Below are 16,887 nucleotides of genomic sequence, written 5' to 3' on the forward strand. Positions count from 1 at the left end.
TTATATAGCAGGGGAGCTCACGGGCTCCATGTAGCTCACTAAGTCACTCTCCATCAGTGCCTATGGTTTTCATCTCCATAGGCAGTCAAGCTAGCTTTAGTTACGAAGCGAAGAGGATGTAAATTACATGTATTAAAACCCTTGCTTGTTCTAAAGTCCACAGAATCCTATCTATATACTCTGCCACTCATGGATTATCAATACTGCCCTATGTCTTTAAGAAAAACACCCTTCCCTCCTCCAGAAACAACTCAGTGAGGACGTTTCCTAAACAAGGTCTTCCAAATATATAATATAAATCAAATAAATAATTAAACATCATTCACAGTATCAGGAAACATAATTAAAATAGCAAACAGTCATAGAATGTTTAAATAACTCCAGAAGAGTTATGACTACTCACATGCTGTAAGAGGAACAACTCCCAACCATGCAAAGGCCACAAGTGTATAATGAAACCAGTATCGTATTGCAGTGCCAATACTTGTAACCAGTCCAGCAAATATATCTTGGATTGGTAGCCGTGATGGCATATCTGGAGAATAAACTGTAAGAGGAAAAAAATATGCAGGATTTCATGAGAACTTTAAACGATTTAACTCATAAATACAAAGTAGAGATACTGCACTTAAGTGTTTTTCTATAAGGCAAGGAAAATCAAACCATTACAATAATATTAAATTTATACAAGACATCTATTTATACAAATCACATCTAAAATATGGAAATGAACAAAAAAAGGCCACTGAGCAGAGAAAAAAGCAGCAGGAGGAAGAAATCTAACCTCCCCTGCTCACACAGCCTTGAATTTCCAGCAGAGTCAGTTTACACATATGTAACATGTAAGCCATACAATGATCTGGCTTCTCGAACTATAAAGGATCAAGAAAAGGTAAGAAGTGCAAAAGCAATCTGAAGTATGTTATCTCAGAATCCCCACCCCCACCCCCCCCCCACACACACACCAATGCAGGCTTAGACACAGCATCCCGACAAGCCTGGGGCAGTCGTTTCATGAGGTGTCAGCCAATCCTCCTCCAATTTTAACATCTTACTTTAACTTTCAAACAATAAATTCAGACATCTTTGCGAAATGTAATTCATTCGAGAATAGTCCGACATTTTAGAAAGTATCTTTACAACTGTTTCAGTAAAAACTGTTATTTACTAAAACTCTCTACTCCAGATAATACACATTGTCTTTCAAACACCTCTTTTCTCCAATGGGGCAAAAACAGGAATTGTTATATAAAACCAATGGTCTAAAATTTATAAAACAGAGCTCGGGGAGGGGAAAAATAACTAAAACTAGATAACCAAAAAGACAAGGCTGGGGTGTATCTCAGACAGAAAGTACTTGCTTAGGTTTAATCCTAAGCAGTCAAAGGATAATACAAACAAAACACTCAAAAGCAGTGTCACAAAACTATTCATCTACAAACATAAGGAGTAAGACTTAAGCGGCAAGTCTGTCCATGCCGCAGATCCCCCAGCCAACAGTATACTTGGTGTGAAGAAAAGCAGAGTTTCCTGGGGAAGGACTACAGAAAACAGCCCACAAATGTCAGAAGAGTATATGCAAACAAAGGGAGTTTTTATTGGTCTCAAAGTAAAAGTCCACAGGATATTTTCTACCAGTCAAACTTCATAAAGAATTTAATCATGCAGTCTTAGTTTGCTATAAATCTTCTCAATTAGTAATAAGATTATACACCAGAGAAAATAAGGACTATGAACAAATACAAGTGGCATTTTTGCTGGCAAGGAATAAAGAAAACACAGTAACTTTAATTATTCACGCTTGTCAGATATCAAGTAAAACTAATGATTAAGTTACAGTATTTGTGCTGAGAAACACAAGAGTCTTATAAATACAAAAAATCAGGTACAATGTACAAGGATTCCAGCCAGCATGAAAAACTGTGCTTTAGATTTTTAGTAATTTGCCAATACGGTGCTGTTTATTTAATATAACATTATTAATCAATAGACACAAGTATTGCAACTTAAATTTTAGACATCTGAAAAATAGTTATTGAAGCCTTACAACACATGAGCTTAAAAGTTAGTTTCCCAAGGCTGGGGAAATAGCTTGCAAGCATAAAGACAGCGTTAGGATCTCCAACATCCATAGTATGCATGCTGGGTGGGCACGGAAGCCTTGGCCTGCCTGTATCCAGTGCTCAAAAGGTGAGGACAGGAGATCTAGCTGGCTAGACTTGTTGAGGTGAGGAGTTCAGGACTTAAATGACAATATTTTATAAAATAGAGGGGGGAAAAAAAATCAAGGACATGCCAGTCAGCCATAATGCCACATGCCTTTAATCCTCCAGGAGTTCGAGCCTGGCATGTACTACACAGTGAGCTCAAGGACAGCCGGGGCTGTTCCTGCCTGAAAAGAGGAAACCCCACGTCTATCTCTGGCAACTCAAGTGCAATCATATACACACGCATGCACCCCCCCCCAACACACACACGTGCAATCACATACACATGCATGCACCCCCCCCACACACACACGTGCAATCACATACACATGCATGCACCCCCCCCACACACACACACGTGCACCCGCACAAACACACATACATAGATATTTTAAAGAGTTGGTTTCAGAAAGAAAAAACTGCTCTAAGACTCGCTCTTCACCACTGTGTTTATTCTCACAGCTCCAAATCAGAGGAGTTCAAGCTGAATGGCACTAGACTCTGATGAACTCAAAGCATCACTGTTTCTGCAGAGATAATAATGCTTCTTAAAAGGAAGAAATGTTGACACATACTGAGAATGTATAGATGAAATTAAAACTCATACGATTTCTTTTAAAAAGGACAGCCTAAAAAAAATTAAAGACTATAATAAGAAAAGAGAGCACAGATTAAAAGAGATAGGCCATGTGGGTTGAAAAATAAGTACAATTGCCAGGCGGTGGCAGCGCACGCCTTTAACCCCAGCTCTTGGGAGGCAGAGATGGACAAATGTTCGAGGTGTGTTCGAGGCCAGCCTGGTCTATGGAATGAGTTCCAGGACACACTGCGTAGCTACTAAGAAATCCTATCTTGAAAAAGCAAAAAAAAGAAAAAAGAAAGAAAAATAATAGAACTAAGTGGTGGGCTTTCAAGAGCACTCACAGTACCTCTGTGTATGTTAAGAAAAACAATAGAACTAAGTGGTGGGCTTTCACAAGCACTCACAATACCTCTGCGTATGTTCACACTTGTCTGTAACTAAGCAAAACCACAAAGAAGAAAGAAAACGGCACACAAAACAAGCATGAGTGTATTAAATTAAAAGATGACTTTTTAAAATATCCTTCTAAGTGCAACAGTTTTTTTCTATTACTATTAAAGACAATGAAGTTGAAGATTATTGCTTTCAAATTCTTTAAACACCTTTTGTTGCCAGAAATAACAAAAGAAAACTGTGGTGAAAATGTCAAACAAACTTACTTGGTGTGAAAGCAAATCTGTGCTTGCATAATTCACAGTATTCTTTTCGACTGTGTTTCAACCATTGAACTAAGCTGTAATTACAAATACATTCATGAATACAATATTAAAAACAAAACAACTTTAAGGTTTCATTGAAAACTAGTGCTTTTATTAAAATTTTTGTATCACAGACCTTTTATAGATTTCAATATTTCAAATATGAAATATTTTAACTTTTTATATGTGCCTTCTAAGAGTATAAAACTTAAAAACAGATAATACAAATCAGTATACAATATATTAATAAAAATATTTAATTAGCCAAAATTCTAACCTCTTCAGAGCTAAACGAATACCGAATTAACAATTAGTTTAGCATCAGTTTTGATACTGGTCTCACAAGGCTCACAGCTGGTAACCAGGTCTGAATTCCCATTCTCCACCTGGCAAGGATATGTGCTTAGGACAAATCACTCAACCTGTCAGTATAACATTTCTTCATCCATATTATAATGTTCCAGAAAAGGAGTTTAAGATATGTAAAGTACAGAAGACAGTTCTTGGCACAGAATAGTGAATAAGCTATAATTATGTCACTCCAAATCAGAAAAGCATAATTCTTTCCACGAACAAAACAAGTTCTCAATGCTAGAAATAAACAATAAACTATCATTAGCATATCCACAATATACCAAAATTGTTTGGTATTAACTATGGGTAATTGCTTAGTCAAACTATAAATTTTGTTATAGATTTTTATAGTAAAAGTTTTAAATATAATGAATTACAGGTCAAGTTCACTGAAATTATCACTTTTATTAGAGATGACAAAATTGAATTTAAGAGTTATACAATTTTCCAAATGACTTACCATTCTTGATGAATAAATTTAATACTGCCAGTACATACACAAGGATGATAAAGAGGTTTCTCGGGTGTTCCTTCTGACCGACACACTCGACATATATCTAATAACAAGAAAAATGGAATTAACTTTGGTTATGATTTTTATATAAGACCAACAAAACAAGAATATTTTGTGCTAAAGGTGAAATCTATCACATCAGTCAACAGGATGAAGCCCTAAAAATTGTGATGGAACTTTTATTAAGGACATAACAGATCCTAAGAACATTCCTTCAAAATGCATAAAGACGAGCTGTACCTTAGAAAGTGCTGTATATAAAGTTGAAAATAACAAAAAACAGTTTCATTTATCTATACTTACATTATCATGTAACAAACACTCAATGAAATAAAGAAGAATCAGGTCACCTAGCCACAAATATTAGTGTTCCTACAGTGTACCTTTTTAAAGTCTAAATCTAGTCCTAAGGGTTTAAGCACCACAAAAACATCTGAGAGGGAAGGGGAAAACGAAACCAAAATACACTCATACATGAAAATGCATCAATGAAGCCCGCTGCTTTGTATGCCAACCTCAAAATTATTTTTAAAATAAAATTATTAAATTTCAGCGAGGAGAGATGGCTTGATGGTGAAGGGCACACTGGCTGCTCTCCCAAAGACTTGGGTTTGATTTCTAGCATCCACTTGTAGCTTACAACTGTCTTTAACTCCAGTCTCAGGGGACCTGACACCCTCTTCTTTTCTCTGCCAGCACTAGTGGCATGAGCATAGTGCATACAGTCAAAATACCCATACACATTAAAGGAAAAATATTTTTTAAATAATTATATTTTTTTAAAAACTGTATCTTAGGACAGCAACAGCAGAGCACTTTCCTTGTTTCACATACAAGGAATGAAAGTAGAAACAGATAAGCACACACACTTGTGTGCACACACATCACTAGGACCCAAGGAAGGTACCTCAGTACTAGCAGACTCCTACCAGGGAAAGGGGAACCAGGAGCTTCTTTAAGTAGGAGCTATAGCAGCCCAGGACAAGCATCCCAAAGAGCTCTAGGCACACACATGTCCTGCCCTCCCATAGCTGTAGCCTGCAAGCCGCATGGAGGAGACCCTTGGGAGATCTTTGTGCTTTCTTGTTCATTTCCTGAAGCTCCTCTGCGTTTCACATACTGAAATTTCACTACTGCTATTACTTAAGTCTTCTCAGCCATCCCTCACTGCCAAGTGCCAATTAATCCCAAGGGCAAGTATCAATGTTCAAAGGGGCAAAGACATGTTTGTTTCTGACTGCCTGTCTTAAGGTGAATTCCTCACTCAAAGGAAAACAGCTACGACTCTGATCCCTGCTTCACTGAGAGAGCCTTTGGATTAGAAGACACACAAGAAGAGCATTATGGTGCACCAATTCTAGCCACCTGTGAACATTATAGACTTGCTGGCTGTTCATTTCTGAGTGACAAAATGCTGCTTATCCAAGCCAAGAGACACCAAACATTCAGGAAAACCTAATTGGTCGCTACACTACTCTCTCTGGTTACCAAGCAACCAGACAAGTCTCTTCACCAATATGAAAAAGTCACACTTCCTTGCCCACAGAAGAGCTATCTCACAGCTCAGTCTCTGGCAGAGTTCAGTGAGGCTGCACTCACTGCCCTTTCCCGCTTGGAGTTAGTAATATTCATGCCCCTGCCTTCTTGAGAGAGTTAGTTTAGCAAGGGCCCCACTGTGAAAATGAACCAAGATTCCCCATCACCTCCATTCCAGGTTAGTCACTGCCACAGCACAAAGTGCAGCCAACCCACGCAAAAAGGTGACAAGGTCATGCATGGGTGTTTACAGCTTAACAAAGTTATCTACAAGTACCAGAGCACTAGTGTTGTGGACGCAGATTGGCTTTAAAGTTACCAGTTTTCCAGGCAGGAGATGAATGCTGCCCAATGTCCTACATACCACCACCATACTGAATATTGACAGAGGCCTTCGTCACTATAGATCAACCAAGGGGAAGGGAAGGTGTGAGTTGATACAGGTGGATCAGTACCAGATATGGATCCTGTATCAACAGCCCTCCTTTGAGAATGCTCCATGGGAACAAGATGTAAAGAAAAGAGCAGTAACAAAGCCAGGCTCATATAAATACAAATATGTATTGCAACATCACGCACCCTCCAGGGAGAAGCATGGTGACAGGTCAGCTACCAAGTATGGTTTTGGGAAAGCAAGGATGCAACTCACTGTTACACTACGGTTGGCAAGAGACAAGGACTAGCATGAGTGATAAAGCATATGGACATGGCCGATCAGTTCAAGGCAACACAATTCTGTGTGCTGAGAAAGCTGTGCTGGGGACAAGGTGATGGTAAACCCCAGGAGTGCTCCTGTGCAGGAGAAGGACTGAGGTGGGGAGATCTTCTTAGGAGGCCCAATACACACCTGGCGAGGACACTGATTTTTCAGAAGGTCTCCATCCTTCTCAGAGACAGACCAACAAACACGCCATACACAGACAACCAACTCAAACTCAAGCCAGCACTAATGTGTAGCAGAGAAGCTGGATCCTTGGAGTTCTGTAGTCCCTTTCTTATTTAGAGAACAAAAAGTCAGAACTACTTTTTTAGAAATCCTGAATATTCTTTTAAGTCACTGGTGAGCCCATTCTTTCTTTTCTCTTTTAAGACAGGATCTTAATCTGTAGCCCAGACTGAGCCTAAACTCAGTGCTCTCCTGCGACAGTCTCCAAATGCTTGGATTATAGACATAAAACACCACATCCAGCTTACAGTGGTGTTTGTAGAGGGCACATGATACAATATATTGGATGCTACCACAGATATTTTTAAATCCAGCTGTTGCTCTATTAACTATTTATTACAATTAAAGACAAATGTAAATATAAACTGGAAATGGTGGTACCCTCCTTTAATTCTAGCACTTAGGAGGCAGAGGCAGGCAGATCTCACTTGAAGACAATCAGGGCTACATAAAGGGACATCTCAAAAGAAAATTGTAATATAAAGTATACTCACTCTTCTCCTCAATTTGGGGGATTTGGAAGATAGAGTTTTATGAAAAATACTATTGCATTATCATAATGAATATGGTATTTAAGTAAAATTAAAAATGGTCCCATTTTATTTTCTTTTTAAAATATATTTATTATGTATACAATATTCTGTCTGTGTGTATGCCTGAAGGCCAGAAGAGGGCACCAGACCTCATTACAGATGGTTGTGAGCCACCATGTGGTTGCTGGGAATTGAACTCAGGACCTTTGGAAGAGCAGGCAATGCTCTTAACCGCTGAGCCATCTCTCCAGCCCCCACTTTATTTTCTTATGTAACAAAGTTCTTCCAAGGTCTTTAAGAGTATAAACATTGTGTTAAAACCTTAGAAGTTTGAGAGCCAGACAGGGCCAAGGTGACAGCTCAGCAGGTAACAGCATGACTCACACAAGTCTGACAGCTGATTGTGGCCTCTGGAACTCAGTAAAAGCTGCATGCAGTCACCTGCATCTGCAATCCTAGCACCTGTATAGCAAGATAGGCAGAGGAGGCGAGAGAACTGCCTTAAAGCTCACAGACTACCTAGCCCGGAGTACACAGCACAACAGCAGAAATTAGTTTCAATACGGTTGAGTGAAGGAAAAATCAACTCCTGAGCGCTATCCTCTGACCTCAGCACAGGCACTGCAGTGCTTGTGTGTGTGAACAACACGCACCTTTGTTTTTAAGAGCCGCTGTTCATTAGCAATGGTTCTAATAAGATTTTTTGGCTCTTTGAAGAAGGTGGGAGGGGTCAGATGATCCTTTCCAAACAAACACACATAAAATTATTAAGGCCTCCTATAGTTAGACTAATTCTATGAGAGAAAAAGTAAAGCCGGGCGGTGGCGCACGCCTTTAATCCCAGCACTCGGGAGGCAGAGGCAGGTGGATCTCTGTGAGTTCGAGGCCAGCCTGGTCTACAAGAGCTAGTGCCAGGACAGGCTCCAAAGCTACAGAGAAACCCTGTCTCGAAAAACAAAACAACAACAAAAAAAAAAGTAAGGTACTTGTAGACTGCTCATCCATTTTGTTTCAGAATCATGGAAATCACTTTATAATTATCAAAAAAAGTTATATCAAAATGGGAAATAAGCAATTCCTAAATAAAAACACAAATTAATAAACTCAAGAATATAACATAACTAATCACAAAAAAATTAAGACACTTTAAGATAGCAATATGGAGCTGGTGAGATGGTTCAGCAAGTTAAAGTACTTGCTATGCAAGCCAGATGTACCCCATGTAAATGTAAAAAAGAACAGACTCCACAAAGTTGTCCTTTGACCTCCACTGTGAGTCACACCCATGCCCACAGATACACACAAAATAATAAACAGATAGAGCTCTAAAAAAAAAAAAATAAATAAATAAGAAAAGAAGGGAGGGAGGGAAATACAGACAGACAGACCAACCAGCAAGGGCTGGAGAGAATGCAGAGGCTAAAAGTATTTGCTACTCTTGTAAAGACAGCTCACAATTCTTAACTCCAGTTCAAGGGCATCTGACACTTCTGTGGGTACTGGCACACACAGGTACACAATTATTCAAGCACATACACCAAAATAAAATGAATAAATCTTAATTAAAAAATTAAAGCCAGCAATATATTCATACATCCCTCATAGACTATACTCTAAGACAAAGGAAATACAAAGAAATCTTACACATAATTATTAACTGTTTATAGAAACAATAAAAAAGCAGACTATAAATAATATTTGTGGTCATAGGACACTGTAAGAAGGCTCTACTATGTGGTTAAACTTAATTCATACAAGAAAATTCATGCTAATAATTTTCTCATTTTCACTGACCCATCTTTTTATCTTTTTAGCATAACAAACACTGCACTGGATAAATTGTATTTGCAATAGTTCCATCAGGGGAAGAAAGAGAAAACTTAAATAGTATTTGCCTCAACATTCCCAAAAGTCAACAATCTAATTCAACTTCTACCACTGCACCCAAAACAAATGCCACATGACAAAGAATGTGATCCTAGCCCTCCCTCTGCCAATGAAAGCCCACAAAACATCAACCACCTAACAAGTATACAACCCACCAAGATTTTAAAAAAAAAGAAAAAGACTTCTTGTGACTACAGCTTTCACAAATAAGGAACCACTTTTCTCCACCCTGTGGGTATCGGGAGGGCCTACCAGGGATCCGGATATCCTAAAGAGCAACAACAAAAACAAAGCACCCAAGACTAACATCAAAAGGGATCAAAGGGGGAGGAAGGAACTTTCACTTCCAGCTGGTGGTAATGAGACAGTGCCTCTTCTACCTACACATCATAAAAAAAGACCTGTTTAAAACGAACCCCCAAACATTTTAATAAGAACCCGAGGCTACACCCAACCAAAAATATCTACAATCCAACTCAAAAATCACTCATGCTAGGCATAAGTAAAACCCCAGCCTAAATGAAAAAAACACAACCAATACATGTTAACATCGCAGCCATCATAAAAATGATTCTGGCCGGGTACTTTAATACAAGCACTTGGGAGACTGAGGCAGGCAGATTTCTGTGAGTTTGAAGCCAGCCTAGTCTACAGAGAGAGTGCCAGGACAAGGCTCCAAAGTTACACAGAGAAACCCTGTCTCGGAGAAAAAGAAAAAAGGAAAAAAAAAAATGATTCCATCAGCAATAACAAACACATTTGAAAGACATAAAAGATCAAGTTTTCAGAGACATAGAAGATTAAAAAAAAAACCAGTGTAAATTTTTGAATAAAATAAGCAAAAAACAAAAACATTTACTGGAAAAATAGTAAATTTAAGATTTGACAATAGAAGCTTCTCAATCTCAATAGCGAGAATACTTGAAAGACCTTAGTGACTACCACAAAGTATATAACATTTCTGTCAAGAGAGCATTAGAAGAAAAAGGAGGTGGAGTAAACAAAACTCACAAACAAAACTTTCTCTTTACCCACAGCAAACAAGCACCAAGAACAGTGAGTGCCCCACATATACTAGCCTTTCTTACATGCACAAATCAATGGAAGTGCACTCACACACACAGGGTAACAGGAAAGGCTAAGCAACAATAATAAGGGAACAGGCAATCATCCGCAAGCATCAATAATGATTAAGTAAAGTGAGAGATCTTTGCACATGTGATAGCATCACAGCTGATGTGATAACTTGGGTAATAATGAGGAATGGGTGGGCAGCATAAACAATGCAGAAGCACTAGATGGAGGGTGACTCAGCCTAGACACAGTTCATTAACCTGACACTGACACACACCAGAACTGGATCTACTCATTTGTTTCCTTAAGTCACTTATTGTATAAAAACAAGGACAGGCAAGGTCTCAAGTAGGAAAAACACTAAAGGGATTCTAAAGTTTCAGTTTCCCACCAGCAATTAAGCAATTAATGAAGTATAAACCTTCTAATGCAAGAGTTGACGATCGCTCTTTATTGCTAGAAATATAAAATTTTAGCCAAGTGTCTTTTCCACTAGCTCCATTTATCCTCACAGTTACATATCAAGTACTTTACCTACTGAGTGAGCCATTTCTCCAGTCCTGTTTTTTCTTTAAAATTATTTTATGTAAGATGATCTGAAGAGCTCTCAGTTCTTCTGTTAATGATAAATGTGATGATTTCAGAATTTACTATTATTACTAATAGACTATTTTAAGAACAGTCAGACTTACAAAAATTATGAGACTGTAGAAAATTCAGCATGTAGTATCTATTATTAATTTCTTATTAGGATTTCTTACACCTTCTTTAATTTAATAACCCAATACTGACACATTATCATTGAAGTCCATCGCTGATTCAGAATCCTTTAGTCTTTACCTGATGCTCTTTTCCTGTACACTCACTCCATACACATTCCATATATACTTAGTAGTCATGTCTCCTAGGGTTTCCTCAGATCTGGGAGTTTCTCACTTTTCCTGATTTTGATGACCATGACTTGAAAAGCTACTGTTCTCATCCTACACTGGAAACAGTCTCGTTCCTCGCTGGTTTGGTGCAGGGGATGAAGGCATACATACACACTGTCACTCTCACATGCTACCCTGAGCAGGCAGCAGCAACACGAGCCACACAGTTTTATCTGGAGGAGATACATTGTTCTTATCTGTCAGGAAAATGTTCACAATTTGTAGCTTCAACATAATATGACTGAAAACATTATGCTGGATATTTGTAGTTAGTCTATACACAGCTATATAAATTGTATACTTTTACTATATGGAATACAGTTCATTTAAAACTATATGTGCACACAGAAAAATGTAGATTAACTAAACAAAGCAGAAATAAAAACTTTAGGTCACAGCCTAAAAAATAAAATATAAAAATTGGTGCCATTATAATTGGTTAGAAGATAATTTGCTAAGATCCAGAGGGGATGGAGGATACCAAAGAAACAAGGCCTTCTACACACAGCATAATAGATATACACATGAACTCACCAAGATTGGGGCAGCATGCACATGGCCTGCAGGGGTCTGAACCAGAAGGGGTTCTAGAGCTGAGAGAAGCAGATAGACACGCCATCCCTAACCTACAACTGATAACCACTTGCAAATAAAAAATTAAGTTTTCCCCAAGGGGGTCTCCCTGGGGAAACAAATCACCCTTCAGGGTAGGTAGGCCCATGGCACCAGTGCCAACACAAAATGAACTCGACAACTTTGGAGGGCCATTGTCTCATAATGCTGTGTTGGGTCTTTTTCTTTTTTCTTTTCTTTTTTTTCACCTTACAAGTCCTTTGCTTGTTTTCATGGGATACCTGTGTGTGCAAACAAGTGTGTCTCTGCATCTATACGTGTTTCCATCCTTTTTCTTTGGCTATTTTTCTACCGTTGGTTTGTTTGTGTTTTATCTCATTATTATCCCTTAGATACCCACTTGTTTTCCTAAGTAGAGACAGAAAGGGTATGGATCTGGATGGGAAGAGAGATGGAGAGGAATGGGAAGGATCTGGGGGAAGGGGAAACTGTAATCAGAATATATTATATTTTTAAAAATTTATTTTCAATAAAAAAGAGAAACAAAAGTTTCTCAAAGTAGTGTTTTGGCTGCTACTTTACAATTATAACAGAATAAAATACTTTAGCCGCTCAAATTCTATTTTTAAAAATTTACTTTTGCTAAGTATGATAGCACAAAAATTCTAGCGCTTGGGAAGTGGAGGCAACAGACATGAGCCCACATAGAAACTTTAAGGACAACCTACCTAAGCCTATGATACCCTGTCTCAACCTTGGCTATGATCCTCAAATTCTTTGCCTATGAAAATGTTATTTATTACTTAAATTGGGAAGCAGGCTTACAAGCAGCTCAGCTGGTAATAGCATTTGCATTTGAAGCATAAGCCTGGCCAACCCCCAAAGCCACATAAAATTGGAGGACAAGAAATGACTCTACAAACCTGTCCTCTGATTCCACATTCCCATGCATTTAGCTCACATACAGTAATAAACATTAAAATTCTGATTCCTTGTGTATGTATTACCTTTCCAGATTACTGTCATTAGAAACCAACACATACATTCACCTCACTTAAAATAATAAACATTAAGATTCTGATTCCCTATGTATTACCTTTTCAGATTACTATCATTACAAAACAATAACCTTTACTGTTATTCTTGGAAGTCTGGAAAGTACACTTTCTGGCCTCCTTAAAGACTAAAACTGTGTTAAAGTTCTGTCTATAAGAAGCACTTCAGAAAGCAGGATGAAGGAAAGAAACTGTACAAGTCCAGTCTGAACAACTGGCAGAGACAGCTAATATACAGGTACAGGGCTCCAACCTGTTAAAGAGGTTAGGCGGGGATTCTGCCAGTAGCTTGAGGGGAAAGAGTCAGCAGCAGAAGCAATAGCTACTCTCAGCCTAAGTTACCTGAACAACACTGAAGCTCCTTCAGCACCCCTTTCTTTTTCAGTCCAGTTCTGTCGGTAAGGGGTGCTGGTGGGCATTGAAGAGGAAGGGGGTGCTTTCTGTCTCCTGCTACACTGCGGGTGGCTTACTGATCACTTTTCCACAGTCCCACTTCGGACCTTACACAGGAACAAAGGGGAGCACTTGTTTGGTCATGTTATCACATCACTTTAGAAAGTCAGAAATACAATTTAGCTTTTTAAAGTATAATATACTTTATATACCATGAAGTTAAATGTAACAGTGTGCAAGACAACAATCCAGTTCTTAATAGTTGTACACCATGACCACCTTTACAGAACACACCATGTGGCAGAGGTAAAGGAAGGTCAGAAAAATAAGAAAGGCTGCAATACTGGGGTTAAGCAATAATAAATAAAAGTAGAGGAAATGTGACCAGATTGTGGTGGTGCACACCTTTAATCCCAGCACTTGGAAGGAAGATGCAGGTGGATCTTTGTGAGTTTGAGGCCAGCCTGGTCTACAGAGTTCCAGAACAGCAGGGCCTACACAGAGAAACCCTGAAGCGGGGGGATGTAAAATGACAACAAAAAACAAGCAAACAAACAAAAAGATAGAGAAAATGCTTCACTGATGTCTGAGCCTTCAAGAACTGAGTATGCTTGCTCTATCCCTCCCACCAGAAACCTCTCAGATATGACTAGATTTGAAGAGGTGGTTATGTCACAGTGTAGTTGTTAGTGTGGGATGGAGACCACATTAACACACATAGGAGAGGACACCACCTGTCAACACCTCCATGCAAAGCTTCTGAACGGCAGGATGGTGCTCAGTTAGCACACAGCCTATGGCACTGTCACGGTAGTTGACAAGTTGAAAACTAAAGCCATTATCAACTACGGAGTTAAGGGTTATACTGACCTGCTTTAGTACATTCCATTCCCACTATCTGAATCCAATCTTCCCTGGTTCACTAAAATACAACAGACATTTACAAGAAGCTTCCCTGGTGAATGACTTCTTATTCCCCTCTAAGACCTCATTCTCCATCACACTATGAGTGCTCTTCACGTCCTTATGGAAGAATGGGATAAAGGACACTGAGAAATAGCCTCTGGGTAGCACAGCATTCACGGCAGCATTCCAATCAGCTCAGCCATGCAGCAGGCATCCTTTGGAAAGCCTGGTCAGCTGAAGACAATGCAATCGGTTTTGCTTTTTTTTTTTTATTACCTTTCCCACCAACACCCTGCTTCTTGGATCAAAATGAGTTAGTCATATTCTGGCTCCCAGAAATTCGGGGTGCGCTCCTAGTACCAAACAAGTCTACACAGGGAAAGTAACCAGTGACAAAGTGCCAAGAAAGTTTGTATGTCACCTCCACTCTAGCTAAAGGGAACTTTTCTAGAGGCCCTATCTCCTATTAGGGCTACAGACAGTCCCTCACTGGTGCCCCCCTCTGAACTTCCCCTAGACAATCACCCCAAATGTCTTCATGATGTACCTGTTCTCCCGAAGCTCATTCACCACCCCCCAAAGACTTGCCTTCCTAGTGGTTTCCTGACATTCTGAGCATGCTTGTACCTTAGAGGCTATTCCTGCTCTACCCACAATTCCTCCTATGCCCTATCTATTACGTCTTCTGCTGTCAAAATTGTAGGCTCTGCCCTCATGCTTGCTATTCTAAACAACACATGGCACCTTCTATTTATACATGCCACATAGTTTATTTGATACTTGTTTTCCCTTCCTCACCTACCAAATAAATTAGATTTAAGCTCTATGAAAAAAGAACTTTCTCCATTTGTTTCCTTCCTAATTCAAGTACACCAACTGTCTGGACTCAAAGACATGCCAGACGAATGCACGCATGCTTGGTTCACAGTACTGTAGACAGGATGAAGCAGGCGTGTCTGGAAACAGGTGAAACATTCTAAAAAAGGAAGCTATCTGTCTGATTCTGACATCAGTCCATCTTTTTTAATGCCTTTCTCTTAAACTTAAACCACTCCAAGTTTTTGCCATAATGTTAAACAGTGTGATCAGTCACAATACAGTTCATCTTCATACTTTCAAAAATGAGGATTTTCCAGGGCCAGACATGCTGGTGAACGCCACTGATCTTAGCCAGCACTTGGGACTCTTAGTCAGCCTTGTAGTGATATTTCATTTGCATTTTAATAAACAAAGCTTGCCTAAAGATCAGAGAATAAAACAGCTCCACTAGTCAGCCTTAGAGACCAGGCAGTGGTGACACACACTTTTAATCCCAGTAGCCATACTAGTTTGCCATAGAAACCAGGCGGTAGTGGTGCTTGCTTTTAACCCCAGCCCTAGAGAGGAATATATGAGGGGAGAAGACAATCTCATTCTGAGGATTCTTGGAGGCAGAATCACCATTTCAGACTGAGGTAGAAGTAAGAGTCAGTGGCTGGCTGTTTTGTTTTTCTGACCTTCAGATGAAACCCCAATATCTGTCTCTGGGTTTGTATTAATCATGCTACACAGCCTGGTCTACATAGTGAGTTTTAGGGCAGCTAGGGCTATAGAGATCCAAATAAATACACACATAGAAAAACAAACATTTTTTCATCATAAAGCACAAAACAAAACTTTTAGTTTCCCACAAAAAGATAAATAAATGTGTGTTATGTCCACTAGTAGCTATTTAGCAAAATGGAAAACAAAATTCATCATCGGGCTGAAATAAGAGCATTCGTCTGTAGCAAAATACTTAATATTTTTATGAGAGCTTTAGACATGAGTTCTTAATTGCAACATCTATTCCAACACTGTAGCACTTTTCCTTTAAGGAAAAAAATGTATCTTTGAGCACAGTATAGAAACGGTTTTCTGAAATTTAAAAATCTCAGTGCATTGCAGGATTACTCCTGACCCATAAAAGGAAGAGAACAGATGGCTAAATTCTCCTCTAGCTCTGAAGTTTAAAGAAGTGATGCCAGGAGTTTATGTAACACACCTGTACTCCTGCAAACTATATACAGATAATGAGTCACCTGCCAAATACGTGAATGAACTGAAAACTTGCTGATTTGACAAAAATATAATTCAATATACTTAATCCTTTAGCAATCTTTAAAACCTGGTAATTATGCCGGGTGGTTGTGGCATGCATAATCTGAGCACTTGGAAGAGAGAGGCAGGCAGAACTCTGTGAGTTCGAGACCAGCCTGATCAACACAGCTAGTCAGGACAGCCAGGGCTACACAGAGAAACCCTGTCTCAAAAAAAAAGGGGCGGGGGGGGAATCAGGGGAATCATTTACTATGAACAGGAAGAAATTATAAAATAAACAATTTACTGCAAATACAAATATTCCGGGCATTACAGCATTGTAGATGGTCTATCAGAAGAACACGACATGCTATTGTTAAGAGTAACATCCAGTTTCTGTGGTGGATCATTTACCCACCACAATCATTTTTCATAGAATGGTTTTTTAAAAATTAGCTTTTCCTTAAACAGGAGATAGTATTAACAGATTTTTAAAAAAGAGTTATTCTTTTCTTCATGTGTATGTGTATCTGTTATGTATGTTGGTATACAAGGGGCAGGGGGGTTGGGAGGTTTGCCCTTGGAGGCCAGGAGAGTATGTTGGCTCCCTTGAATCTGGCATTAGAGGCACTTGTGAG

At 39.0% G+C, this 16,887-nt stretch overlaps 1 protein-coding gene across 2 annotated transcripts in view; it reads right to left on the reverse strand.

Moving 5' to 3' along the window:
* Window positions 1-16,887, reverse strand: part of Marchf6 (membrane associated ring-CH-type finger 6) — a 61,488-nt gene that overhangs the window by 40,621 nt on the left and 3,980 nt on the right. For both annotated transcript variants that reach the window (XM_041632056.1, XM_041632055.1), the window contains exons 2-4: window positions 4,303-4,399; window positions 3,450-3,523; window positions 404-547 (exon numbers count right to left, since the gene is read on the reverse strand). In XM_041632056.1, the coding sequence (XP_041487990.1) occupies window positions 404-547; window positions 3,450-3,523; window positions 4,303-4,399 (315 nt within the window). The remainder of the gene's footprint in view (window positions 1-403; window positions 548-3,449; window positions 3,524-4,302; window positions 4,400-16,887) is intronic.

Source organism: Microtus oregoni, unplaced genomic scaffold, assembly GCF_018167655.1.
Source record: "Microtus oregoni isolate MIOR12 unplaced genomic scaffold, Mior012 000040F_ref0000088, whole genome shotgun sequence".
Taxonomy (NCBI): Eukaryota; Metazoa; Chordata; class Mammalia; order Rodentia; family Cricetidae; genus Microtus; species Microtus oregoni.